Raw genomic sequence first — 14,596 nt, 5'->3', positions numbered from 1 at the left:
GCTCCCAGCAAAGGAACTGGTGCTGTGGGAGGCTATGGGTGTCGATCACAAAGGTATTCCACATCAACATAATGTGGACATTGTGAAGGATGCAGGAGCAGTAAGTAGTGGTGAGCTAACAATCATCTTTCAGTCATCTTTCAAGTTCAAGTATGAAAGATGACTGGAGGCTCCGCTGGAGGTTTCATCTGGGGTCAACCTAATGAAATGGGATGAATAAGTAACCATACAGTATATACCGACACTATCACACATGTTACACTTTTATTGCTTTTTTTATTTTGCTTATGGTATTCACATTGCTGAACTTGTATTATGTGTAAATGTATATATTTTTATTTAATAGTCATTAGCATACATTAACCACTTTAGCCCTATTTCATACATAGCTCACAACGCATCGCGTTGTAAGCTTGATCTGCTATTTTCAAACATTTTAGTTATTTTACTTTTGGTACTTGAAGTATACGTTGATGCCAATGCTTTTGTACATTTACTCAGGTAACATTTTGAACACAGGCCTTTTAATTGTATCAGAGTATTTTTATATTGTGGTATCGCTAATTTTACTTAAGTAAAATATCTGACAAGGCTTCTATAAGTTAACAAGTACTTTATTATAGGAATTTAGTATTTTCCTAGAGTAAAATGTCCCCTCTTTATTTCAGAATATTTGGACTGTTTTAGGTCACTAAGTTACTACAGTAAGCAACATATAGTACACTCAGTCATTTCAATTACTAAAATGTTCAATTGATTTTTTCAGGCCTCCATATCCATGTGTGTTAGGGCTGCCAACATTGGACTGTCAGAATCCAGGAGATTGGGGTAATTGGTCAAGTAATTAGTCAATATTTTGCACAGTCCAACACTCTAGAATGTGTTTTTGGAGGATAATATAAAAAAAACCCTAGAGCAGTGGTCCGCAACAGGCGGCCTGTGGGCCAGAACTGGCCCGCCAGAGATAATATCTGTCCCGACAAATTATTTTGTAAATAATTTACAATAGCTGACTGACAGTCAGGTAGGATATGGACAGCAATAGCTTTGAATTGATGAAATCAGGTATGAAAAACTAATTTCTATTTCCATTCTTTGAATGTTGTTTTCACTGTCAACTTTCCTCTTGAGACTTTTGGATGAAAACAAAAAAAACTTAAAAAACACACCAAAGCTGTGTTTCACATGCCTTAAATGAATTTCTTTAACACATATCTTCTCTTCTGGGGGATCCCTGGTAGAAAATATTTTCAGATGGGGTATGTGGCCAAATATATATCAATTCGGGGGTCCTCCTTAAATTGGCATTCAAAGGTTTGAGTACACTGATTTACACAGAGATTTACACTCCACTGAGCACACCTTTCTAGTTAGCCTATATTTGTTTCCCTTGCTGGGAATCAAGTAGTCAGTGAAGGATTTATTTTTTATTAGTAGCCTATATTGCTAGATAATCTGGATTATTTCAGGGTTATAAATATATTAGGCTTTAATATTCGTCTAAAAGACATTTGCTTTCATTTAATTTGTACATAGGAACAACAGTTATGTAAATTATGCTATTAGCTTATCTTTAGGTATAATGTCTCATATTATTATCAGTAATTAAACTATTTTGTAAAAATGAGTTTTTTAACCCACCAACACCAATGCATAGCCTGTGCTGAAACCCAAACATATCTCTCAACTGTACCTTGGGTATTATAATGTTATTAAATGTATTGTGGCAAAAAAAAGAAAAAAAATTGCCTCCTTTGTGTCGAAGCAGATCCTTTCTCTCCTCATGCCAGCTATGCTCCTTGGCAGCCATTTCATTCCGGAAGTGCAATCGATTATGTTCCATCACGAACAATATTTCCTCTTGTTCATTATTCTGTTCCTCCATGGCTTTAAGCTTCTGCTTTGCAAAGAGGAACTTTTTACTCATCCTCTCCAGGACTACCTGAAGGTGACTCTGTAAGATCATCTGCTTTGGGGGTTGACTGATCGGTGATGGAGTCGGCTGTGATGTCTTGAGGTGAAACTGCTTGCTGTGGATCGATCTCATCATGTTGAGGCTCTGACTCCTCCTCTGAACTCTGTCCTGAACCATCCTCTTGGCAGCCCTCTGGCACTGATAAACTAGTAGTGGGGCTGTCAGGTGTGTTGAGATCTTTTGGCGTTAACCGTGTTGGGCCTTTCAGATTGATTGTGGCCAGTTTGCGTCGGATATTGGCCATGCAGCCGGCAGAAGCCTCCTGGAGGACCTCGTCTGTGGAGCATATCAGAGACAGTAGGAGCTTTACAGCTCCATACTGGTGCATGGTGATGCAGTTGCTGGGCACCTTGGAGAGCTCAAACAGGGCCTGCACCGCGGCACGGTGGACTGAACTGTCCGTGGATGTGAGGTAGTCTACCAAGTAGGCCACGGACCCAGCCTCCCCAAATGACTCCCTGTTGTTGGCCTGCGTGCAGCAGCTGGCGACGGCATCAGACAAGTGCCGACGGAGACTATCATCAATTGTGTCAGCCAGCTCGGCAAGCAATGGCATAACCCCCATATTGGTGATAAGAGACAGATTCTTCCCATCCTTGGCTATTCTGGCTATGGCGGCACAAACACTCTCCAGCACCTCTTTCTTTGGTGACTTCAGCAAAGTAACAAGGATGTCCAATCCACCTTCAAAAGTGCGCACGATTACCGCTGCATCATGTACTTTCTCGATGCATGGACAAATGGCCCATGCAGCACTGGCTTGGACCTGTGCATTAGGCATACTCAACAAGGACCAGAGCAGAGAGAATCCATCTTGGCCAATAATTGTCATGTTATCCATATCTTTGGCACAGGCGCCCACCACTTTGGACGCATTCACAAGCAGCGCATCGTTGGTTTGAGTGAGCAGGTTGACCAGAGGCTGGATGCCTCCACACTGGCGGATGGTGTCTCTGTTGGCAGGCACCTGGGCACACTCGGCCAGAGCTCCTACTACATTGACCAGCACCTCTTCGTCAGTCTGCTTCAACAGCAGGCCAACCAGCTTCTCTGGAGCCTTATACTTCTTAAATTCAGCCACATTCTCCATGCTGAGGGAACACTTCCAGATGGCTCCGGCGGCAGCGGCCAGGAGCAGCTTATTGTCCACATGGCTCAGCAGGGACACCAGGGGCTGCAGGCCCTTGTGCTTACGCACCTCATCAATGATGCGCTTCTCCTTATTTGCACACTTAAAGATAGTACGGGCACAGTGCATTTGAAGCTCTTGGTTGTCAAATCGGAGGGATTTGACCAGGCCCTTGATCATGCCCTTCAGAATGGCAGTTCGGTAGTTTCTTTCTGAAGCACACTCCTCCAGGATGCCCACCACAGGAATGAGCAGGTTCTCTTGGTGGGACATGAGCAGGCGTGCCAGAACGGGGATGCCCCCATTCTTTTTGATGGCCCTCTTATTCCTCGCACTCTTGCTACAGCTCCACAGCGCCAAGGCAACACACCGGGCCACCTCCACATCTTTCTTCTGCTTGTCGGTCAGCTTGGCCGAAAGGGGGACGCATTCCAGCATCTCCAACAGTATCTTAATGCCTCTAGACTGCCTTACAGTATTCCTGGCTCTTCCGAACTTGGCCACATTGGCGATGGTCTCGGCTGACAGGGCCTTGAGGTCCTTGACTGGCGATTCCAGGATCTTCACCATAGTCTGAAGGGAACCCAGGTCGGTGATGAGACGGGAGATCTGAGAGTTGTGACTGATCTCCCTCAGGATCTTCAGAGAGCCAATTTTGCATCTAATGTGTTCTGTATTCAGCAGGTTAACGAGGACTTCAATGCCATCCACATCCCAGATGGCCAGTTGGGACATCTCCTGCAATAAATTAAAGTTCCTAATGGAGCACAGAGCAATCACAGTGGCTGTCGGGTTGCCTATCCTAATGTATTTCACCAGCTTTTGGATCTGCCAGTACTCCTCTGAGGGCAGAGTGATGTTGTTGTTCATGGATGTCTCTCTATCTATGTCTCTTTTGTCCTCAAGACATCTGATACTATTTATTTCATAGCGATGTGTTATGATAGCAATGTGTTTCCCCTTACAACAGGCTGACCAGTGCTCTGGTCTTACGTCACACACACCACAAACCATTGCCATGCATGCCTGACAATGACGATTTGTGCAGTCGCCATTGCAGTTGTCCATCATTGTTCTGAATTTGTCATTGTATGTCCATGGCTTCCTGGCTGTTGGGAAAAATGTATGGAGTTTCATGTAATCGTCTCTCCTCAGTATGTGATTTACTCTGCACTGGATCCATTAAATGTTTTATGCAGCTTTCCTGCTGAAACAGTTGTAATGCTACAACACTGTTATGGTACTGTACTTCATTTCTACCTGGTACCGACCTGGGGGATTTCTCTGCTACTCTCTTTTCCATGGAAATAAAAGCAGTTTGAATTCATTAATACAATTCATTAAAGGAGTAGTTCACTCAACTACCGACTATATATAATAATTTGATGACCGGTGGAGACTCAAAGCAGCCACCCAGTCATCGAATTATTGGCTTAGGAATGTGACAAAAACAAAAAGAACTCCATGAATTCAAGGCTTCATGGCGTGTAATTGATAGAAACAAGTCATTTTTTTGTGTGAACTACTCCTTTAAGTGAGCCAGAGAAATGGGTACTGTAGGTGCGTGCGTTCTGCAGCAAATCTACTTCATGTACAGGTACTAATGGCCTTGAGACAGGTATTGATAATGTGATGTTATGTAATTGAATTAATGTATGCATACATTGCATAGTCAGTTTTTCCAGAGAGCTTAAGCATCTTAGTCACATAGCTCTGTTAACTGACATATTAGTTTGCGAAAATATACAATGACTGCATTATGTGTTTTTGTTGTTTGTCAGTTACATTTTGTGATACATTGTCTACAGTGATACTATCAGAAAGTAGAACAGTCTGTCAAGTGCCTATATTACCAATGATGTGATGTACCAAAGTTAAATTAATATGAAGTTCTTTTGATAAACATTGACAACAGCTGACTGTATCGGATGTTCTTTTCATAGTGGCGGGAGCTATTTCTTTTAATATACTATAAGGAACTAGAAAGTACTGTTCCTGAAGAAACAGTGTGGGATCGCTAAGAATGTTGATGGTATTGAGTATTCACAGCACGTCCTGCAAAGCTTAGCCTATCAAAAAACCGGCGGAATAATAAATAGTCGCTAAAGCGATCCCACAAATAGTGGATGTTCTATCGACATATAAGGAAGAGGTGTATTAGATTGTCATGGCAAAGCACAAAGGAATTTATGCGCAATTTATGCGCGCGCAAGCCGGCACCAAATGAAACCCATTCTGTCATGTCTCGCTAGGACGCGCCTCACTAGCCAACACACAAGAGGAGGTTGAATTACTGAAACCAGCGCACCCAGAAACAATATGTTGGGAATTGATTGCATGAAACAATCACCTGTGTGTCCCGTCTCAATGTTGGTAAACAAATAATTGGTCTATAGAACTCCATTGATTTATAGAACAAGAGCTGACCAACCTACTTACTTCTAACTTTCTTTATTTATTTATTTGATCGGTCGGACTCGGGACAGTGCACATTGATGAACACATAAAGACAGGTGTAATACATACACATGAGCAAGTGTAATTTTGACGGACATTACAGCTATGGGAGTGCAGTGGTTGGATGGTTTTCTGTATTCGTACACACTGTCGAGCACAACATTCCCGTGTTCAGCTGGCGTTGGACAGGTGTTTCTATTTACATAACATTACATTACATTCATCTCTCTACAGTATGTCCCCTTTATACCCATATAGGAGTTCCCTGATGTCATCACTATGACATCATATTACTGACGTCAAAGACTAGCCTCTACATACTATGGTAAAGGGTACTGCACTGGGTGCTGTGACAATTGATATAATTAGTACTTGGGCAAGTCTGGAACAACTTGTGATAAATGTGTAAACTGCTTAAATCAAGAGTTGGTTACAGACAGAGAAAGCTGAACAAACCTGTGGAGGACTTGGTTCTTACCAGCCACTGCAGCTGACCACGGACAGAAGGCTTCAGGGCCCTTTCTTATGCGCCCTTATCCCTAAACTCTTTTGCCATGTTTTACTATTTTGAAAAACATTTTAAAATTGTTCAACTAGCCCATCTACAAGCTCACAACGTGTCGATGTAGATCGGCTAGTTGAACTATTTTAAATGATCAAAATAGTAAAATATGGCTGATAAGTTTAGGCATAAGGGGTAAGGCAGCGCACAAAATAGGGCCCTTTCAGGCTTTGAAATCCTATAACTTGTAGACTTGTAGGCTACAAGGCTTTTATTATTTCTTTCTTATTAATTACCAGTTCATGTGTGATGTAGAATCCTGTTCTACATCATCACCTAGTAGCCTAGGACCTAAAAAGGTCCTACTAGGTGCCGGGTGGTGACTACATGCAGCTGTAAGCCAGCGACGAGCTCAGAGAGACAAGATGACAACAAGGTAGTGTCATATGGCGGGGGTTTTCAACTGATTGTGAACCAGGGACCACCACCCTGACTAAGAATCAACCTAGGGACCACTGTTGTGTTGGGTGGGGATATGAGCTAAGATTAGTGCTTTGGTAACACTCCTATGCATGAGTCATGTCTATACATCCCACTGTTTCTCAACCAATGGTCCATGGACTATATTATTCCTAATAATGATGACTCCATCAGGCCATCAGGTACACTTTCCCGTCTTGAGATTCTAACTCCCTTTTCTTGACCTCCGACTGCAGTAACTGACAACATTTACATGTCATCATAGGTCAGTAAGGTCACCAGGTTGATGATATGCACTGTTCCGTGGAACAAGAAGAAAAAAACATTTTGCAACATGGTCAGGGACCACATGCAATATCTTCACGGACCACCTGTTGAAAACCCCTCTCATATGGCATTATTCTGAGGGGTATACAGATAATACATAATATTTGTAAAAGCCACTTTATTTGGCCAGCCCAGAAGGTATGTGCTTCAGGCTGATATAGCCTAAGCAAGACAAGGCAGTCCAAAGGAAGACAGCTACAGTAGGCTACAAACTGTGGGCTGGTCATACAGATAAGGAGAAAAGTACAGGCGCAAACTCTTTTTTATCATCACACAGTTAGATGGGTGAGTCAAGCCTGATGCATTTTAGACCAGTCAAGCACTTTGTAATTTTTGTTTTTACAAGTGAAGTGCTATAATAAAGCTATTATAAAGCTATCATTAAACAGCTTAACTTGTAATGTAGAAAGGTGGTCAGCAGGTGTCACACTAGCACTGATGCAGGTTAGTCTACTGTAAATTACACAATGCTAGATGGGCCTCTGTCTTGAGCCAACTCTAGTTCAATGGCAATGGAACCATAATTAAATATGCAAATATCACTTTGACAATAGCTGACATCGTCCGACATAAGATGACAACAGCAAGTTAGTGTTAAAGCTGCAAAGGAGCTTAATTTAAAGTGAACAGTAAGTTTATTCAGTTGAAGATTATGTAGAGGTTTCAGAACTTGAAAATGTGCCGATCAAAAAATGAAATAGCTCAACAACAAAAAAGTGATTCACATTTTACCATTATCACAGTGTGTTGTAACTGTGACCTACTGCCCTACAAACAAAGCCTATTAGTGCAGTAAGCAAAGTGTCAAACTGATACTGCTCAGGCTTTGCATTGCAGCCATAGCCTACTGTTCATAACCCATTGGTTCTCAATGTACGGTGCTGGTGGGGGACTAGGGGGGGACGGGAGGGTCCCAGGTGGTCCCCATTCAGCTAAAAGTGATTGATAGTTAGGAATCTAATAATACGGGCTATACACTCTCCGAGTTCAATTATCACTGAGAATTTGACAGTGTAGATTGTTCCCACAGAGATAGACATCATATCAAATGGGGGCTAATCAAGTTGGGGGGTATTTGTGTGTGTGTGTGTGTGTGTGTGTGTGTGTGTGTGTGTGTGTGTGTGTGTGTGTGTGTGTGTGTGTGTGTGTGTGTGTGTGTGTGTGTGTGTGTGTGTGTGTGTGTGTGTGTGTGTGTGTGTGTGTGTGTGTCAGTGGTGTAAAGTAACTAAGTGCATTTACTCAAGTACTCTGTATAGCCTACTTAAGTACAATTTTGAGGTATTTTTACTTTACTGGAGTATTTCCAATTTCAGTACTTTTACTTCAACTCCACTACATCTCAGACTCAGAGGCAAATATTATACTTTTACTCCACTACAATTATTTGAAAACTTTAAACTAGTTACTACTTACTAGATTATTATTACAAAACACACATTAACGGCATATATATCTGCTTTTTTCATTTACATTTTAATACATTTTAAAACGTGTGTAATGGGACATTCTGCATAATGAGTGTGTGTGCGTGTGCGTGCGTGCGTGCGTGCGTGCGTGCGTGAGTGCGTGAGTGAGTGAGTGAGTGAGTAGAGCAGTGGTTCTCAAACTTTTTCATGACAAGGACCCCCAAAATATACATTCAAAGATTTGCACAGATTTTCAAGATTTTTCAAAAATAGCAGATCTACAAGCTCATAGCGCGGCACTCGGTGCCGTGCTATGAGCTTGTAGATCTGCTATTTTTGAATAGCCAAAGTATAAAAGGTCATAATTATTCTGATGCTATATTTACACATTTTGCTGGAACCCCCTCAAGTACCCCTGGGGGTCCCCGGACCCCACTTTGAGAACCAATGGAGATGGAGTAGAGAATGAGATTGAATCAGCGAGCTGACCTGAGGAGGCTGAGTTATTCCATGTATTAGATAGAGAGCGGTGGTGGGCGGTATCACCCTGACAGACACGGTGCTGAATAGCGCGACTGTTTGTTCCAACCAAGCAGACTCAGAGTGTAGTTTCATAAGTGCACTGACTGGGGCTGCTGCTGTACCGCTGTGTGTGTGACTGTATGCACGCCCGCTGTTGACGCGCTTGCATGGGGGAGTTAACGGAGCTTTTACTTTGCTCATAAAGCTGTTACATTACAGATCAGATCCCAGGCTGTCCCGCATCCATCCAGCAGCTGGAACGAGCAGTTGAACATGGCTCTGCTGACACTGAAGCGGCTCCTCGCAGTAAGCGTGCTGTTTATCCTCCTCTCGTCGGTGTCTGCTGCTGCTGCTGCCTGCAGGACGAGAGTTTACTATGTGGGCATCATAGAGGGTCTGTGGGATTACACACCGACCGGCAAGAACCTCATCAACGGGAAAGACATCGCAGATGACGAGTGAGTTTGTGGTGGTGGTTGACAGTTTTCAGTTTATTTGTCTAGACTAGAGCCAGTGGTGGAAAGTAACTAAGTAGGCTACATGTACTCAAGTACTGTATTTAAGTACAAATTTGAGGTTTTTTTTGAAACTTTACTGGATTGTTTTTTAATTTTCAGTACTTTTACTTCTACTCCACCACATCAGTGGCAAATATTGTTCTTTTTACTCCACTACAATTATTTGAAAAGTTACTTTGTAGATTTGTATTATCATTATCATCATACATTTTGAACACTTGTGAAATAGGACATTCTGCATAATGAGTACTTTTACTTTTGGTACTTTAAGTACATTTTGATACCAATACTACAACACTTTCAAGTGAATTTTGAATTCTGGACTTTTACTTATTTCTATATTGCAGTATTGATACTTTTACTTATAAACATGTGAGTAGCCTACTTGTTTCACCACTGGTCTGAGCATGTTGCTTCTTTTACTGTATTAAAGCTACCATCATGTTTAGGACTTTCAAGGTAGCCATGTCCTCAGGAACACCCACTAACCCTATTGATTTAAGCATTAAGGTGTAAACACCTGGATCTCAGCTTTTAAATGCTATACTCCCTTGCCTTATGGCAAACAGGTGTTGCACCAGTCTGTTTCAGTGAATAATATCTATTATATGCCTACTCAGCTTCACTTAGCCTACTTTTAGAGAGAAGTCTTTGCCATATATCTGTAGCCTACACTACAGTTATAGGGCAACAGGTGTAGCCTATTATAACCTACCAAAGGAAATCAATTAAACAGATCAGAGTAGGTATGTCAGTATCTCCGTAATTAGGTGAAACTATAGCCTATAATATTAGCCCCTATATGTGTATGTGTGTGTGTGTGTGTGTGTGTGTGTGTGTGTGTGTGTGTGTGTGTGTGTGTGTGTGTGTGTGTGTGTGTGTGTGTGTGTGTGTGTGTGTGTGTGTGTGTATGTCGGATTTGGAACCATAGCCATCATTTAATGCTCAGGTTGATATACAATTTCAGATAAGCGGAATCTCCATTAGACCTATCATTTTCTCATTATGGATTGCGTAGTCTAGTTGAGGAGTTCCCGCTGATAATATCCTGCATTCTCTGAACTTGGGGGCAAGTAGCCTACTGGGTTGTCCAAGGTCATACAAGCGCTTACATTGAATGGAATGAATGCCATTCTTCTGTAGTGGTAGGAGTCCTGGTGGGTTTCTCTCCTTTCTTCCAGTAAGTGACTTCCACATTTCCCCCACAACATAATGATATGTGGATTAGCCACTTTTATTTGGCAGTTTAGTCATTCAGCTGATGCACTGACTGACTCAGTGAGTATAATAGGCTTGAATTTGTAGATAGCCTACGAACATTACAAGTAAACATTGGTAAGGATTACAAGAGATTGGAGCCCCATTGTGCCCTGACACTTTGACAGGAGAGATGTATACATACATACATACATACATACATACATACATACATACATACATACATACATACATACATACATACATACATACATACATACATACATACATACATACATACATACATACATACATACATACTACATACCAAGGTTATTATTATTATTTGTATTACTTTTAGTCTATTATTTTTTATAATAGCCTATGGGGAGTATATGTTAGGGGAAAGATTTAAGAAGTTATGGCTCTCGCTGGCCTAGCTGTCCAGGCGCATACCATAATGCTGGTAATCCAGCTTGACAGCGCGTGGCGGCTGTCAGCGTGTGGCGGCCCCCATCTCTCTCCCCATTTCCTGTCAGCCTGCTTACGTATCAATAAAGGCAGAAAAGCCCCCAAAATATCTTTAAAAAAACAAAATATTTAAGAAGTTCAGAATTTAGAATACAAACACAAGTCAATTAACTCACAGTCATGTAGACATCCCAATCTCAATAAACACAATTACAGTTTACAATTTAGGCATCTAGCACAGTGGTTCCCAAACTTTTTAGCTCAAGACCCAAAAGAGAACTTAGACGTTTGCCCGGGACTCAAACTAGTGAAAATAGCAGATCTGCTATTTATTAGATTTTTCAAATTTATTTATGAAATACTTTTGAAAAATGTTGGAATTGTTTTTAATTCATGAAAAGTTGTAATGTTGTTTAAACTTCAGGTTAACAATGAACCTATAGCATCTGTCTAAACATGCTATACATTCTTAACATTTGTGGTCAAGAAAAACAAACAAAACATGAGAACGAGTGGTGTTCAAGAAACTGAACTGTCTTCACCCATTAGGACAGCGCGACATCTATCTGTTATAACATGCAGAAAAGGCACACTACTGTGTCATATACAAATATGTATATCCTTTCCCCACAAAAAACAAAACAACAAAAAACACGAAGGTGTAAAAATGGACAAAAATGGACCGTATTATGCTGTCATATAGGCTATACATTGGTGGGCATAAATAACCCACTGCGTAGCAGACAGACAGATGCAACCTGTGAGGATGACAACTGAGTTGACAATGTTCCACTCCAAGTTGTGACATTGAAGGAATGACAACAGAAGTGAGAGGGTTGGTGGAAGCACTGGTGACAATTGCACACTGCACAATGTAACACACACACACACACACACACACACACACACACACACACACACACACACACACACACACACACACACACACACACACACACACACACACACACACACACACACACACACACACACACACACACACACACACACACACACACACACACACACACACACACACACACACACTTACATACATACATATATTCCACTCTATGGGTGGAAGTGAAATCTCTTTTGGCTCTGTGTTGTTTAGAGCCCCCTTGATGTGTGATTTCAGTTTGGGCCAGATCAGTTCACAATTTGTGGCAATTTAACTTTGGAAGCCAGTCTTAGCCAGGAATATGACAAATCTGACTGATACATCTTGATCACATGACTGATGATTTGAAAACTGTGGGATGGAGGTTTGTTCCTTGGCGTGCTGGGAGTGTGCAAAGTTTTACGGCAATCAGTCCAGCGATGCCTGAGAGAGATTAGCTGCTCACAGACACACAGACACACAGACAGGGGCATAATCCCCCCGAATTTGATGCTTAGATACTGTAGCTACAGTATAGCCTAGCTGTTGGAGCTTTTCGTTCCTCTACTGTGTGGGTGTTAAACTCTAGATCTACGTACTATTCTAATTTCATGGAATAGGACTAGTACACGAAGAACACCTGTATTCTCTGTTTCTAGGAATTACAGCTGTTTATCTCCAGACAAGAGGTCCACTTGCCTTGACCGGTTGGGTTGACAGAGAGAGAGGGGGGTCTGCACTCTGCAGCATTCCAAATTATTGGTTCAGGAATGCGACAAAAACAAAACAATCTCCATGGTCTCATAGGGTGTGTAATTGACAGAAAATAAGTCATTTTTGGGGTGAACTACTCCTTTAAAGTAGCTGCATAGTCCACCAGAGCAGTTCGGTTCGGAAGGGCTCCCCGAACTGAACAAATGTTGTCTGTTCTGATAGACCATGCATATTGGTACTTCTCTATAGACAAACGCCAAAAAGACTACTTAAATGAACGATACACAGTATGACTTTAGATGTATAGAGGATGCCTCTCCCTCTGGGCCAAAACTGGGAGAAGGTTCCACAGGAGAGGAGCCTGATAGTTAAAGGCATCTGCCTCCCATTCTACTCTTGGAGATTCTAGGAACCACAAGTGAGCCTGTATACTGGGAGAATACAGTGTTGTGGCACGGTTATAAGGCACAATGAGCTCTGTGTATGGTCCTGACCATAAAGCGCTAGTAGTGGAACCTACAACCATGCCCTGATGGTTCCTGGACAGCAAATTGGCGTTCAAGTCCATTCTATTAATGTATGGGCTAACTGCAGTGCGAGTCAACCTTCACTAAAATAGCTGACATTCATATTGTCAAAAAGAGAAAAAAAGGCAAACTAAGAGACAATATAAAATACACTAGAGGTGCAAAGTTAAACATTCCAACATCTCCTATCTGTAAAATTGCCCAATGGTCATGGAAGAATGTCAGACATGTACAGTATTCTGTGCTCCAGTGATGTAATTTGTAGACCTAACGTAGTTTTATACTATACACTTTCACATGATCACATAATGCTCACTGAAGTCTTTTAGTCTTTTCAGAACAAGCAGTTGTTTTTCCTTGCAGTTGAGATCATGTTGTCCAATTGTTTCTTCCATTTCTTTTTATCTCATTTAAATTCTTGAATGACATGTCTTCTAGTTCAGGCTGTATATGTACGGTATGTAGGCTGTTCATCAACCAGGAACAGGTCTCATCAAAAAGTGGATGAAACTGGAGATTGGCGCTTGACAATAATCTAGTCCAGCAGGAAAAAGTATTGTTTCAAAAGAATGTAAAAGTTAGAATCAGGTTCCTTCTTGTCAGCGGTGTTCTTTTTACAAGTGTTGTTGTTTTTTGTTCTGACTGTTGTTTCATTGGTGTTTTTATGTTATTTGTTGCATATGTTTGAAAAATCTGGAGATTTCTTCTCTGTATAACCTTACATTCTGTACTGATGCTTCTCTTATTTGACAAAAAAAAATCAGTCCAACCCAAGCTGATCAAACAACCTCCTATGGGCTGAAGACAAACACAAAGCTTGTGCAAAAACACAGATCTTTTCATGCACTGTTGGCGAAACTGTGTGCTTACTGCTTAGTGTACCCATGGTGATTATTTATCATTTTTCATAACTATTCATGAAATGAATGGCACTCAGGTATTATTTATTCTAAGTTTAGTATATTATGAGCTTTTTCTGTGAATTGTGTATAACAGTGTTGATTTCGTCGACTAAAACTAAGATGAAAAATCGTCGACAACCTTTTTTCACTGACGAAAACTAAATAAAAACTGTGCTACGATGATTAAAACTAAGACTAAATATATTGACAATTTCGTCAACAAATAAAAACTAGACTGAAATGTTAGAGAGGGACTAGTGGAGAAGAGATCCAGTAGAACTAAATGACACCCGACATTTTATGTTGGGTGTTGCACTCTGAAAATAACAGATCTACAAGCTCACAACGCGTCGCGCTGCGAGACGTTGTGAGCTTGTAGATCGGCTATTTTCAGCATGCAACCAAGCGCAAAATCAGCCATAACAACGCCATCAAGGCCAGCCAAAATAATTTGAGTCGTCTAAATCAACTGTAGTTTAGTCGACTATAATCTTGTGATATTTAGTCGACTAAAACTAGACAAAAATTAAAACATTTCAGGTGACTGAAATATGACTAAAACTAAATAGAATTCTATTCAAAAGACTAT

General features: G+C 41.2%; 2 protein-coding genes across 3 annotated transcripts in view; one reads left to right on the top strand and one right to left on the bottom strand.

Annotated features, from left to right (window-relative positions):
• Positions 1-1,919: 1,919 nt before the first annotated feature.
• On the bottom strand, positions 1,920-3,974 carry LOC311057246 (outer dynein arm-docking complex subunit 2-like; the record flags this gene model as incomplete). The annotated part of the gene is made up of 1 exon (XM_084074197.1): positions 1,920-3,974. The coding sequence occupies one exon, from the start codon at positions 3,972-3,974 to the stop codon at positions 1,920-1,922; it is 2,055 nt and encodes a 684-aa protein (XP_083930323.1).
• Positions 3,975-8,818: 4,844 nt separating this feature from the next.
• Positions 8,819-14,596, top strand: part of LOC311057537 (ferroxidase HEPHL1-like) — a 32,349-nt gene continuing 26,571 nt past the window's right edge. For both annotated transcript variants that reach the window (XM_084074512.1, XM_084074513.1), the window contains exon 1: positions 8,819-9,256. In XM_084074512.1, coding sequence (XP_083930638.1) covers positions 9,072-9,256 — 185 coding nt within the window. In that variant the 5' untranslated portion in view covers positions 8,819-9,071. The remainder of the gene's footprint in view (positions 9,257-14,596) is intronic.

Source organism: Gymnoscopelus microlampas (assembly GCF_963454915.1).
Source record: "Gymnoscopelus microlampas genome assembly, chromosome: 12".
In the NCBI taxonomy this organism is placed as follows: domain Eukaryota; kingdom Metazoa; phylum Chordata; class Actinopteri; order Myctophiformes; family Myctophidae; genus Gymnoscopelus; species Gymnoscopelus microlampas.
The sequence above is the reverse complement of the archived record's forward strand: the minus strand, read 5'-3'. Positions and strand labels throughout refer to the sequence as shown.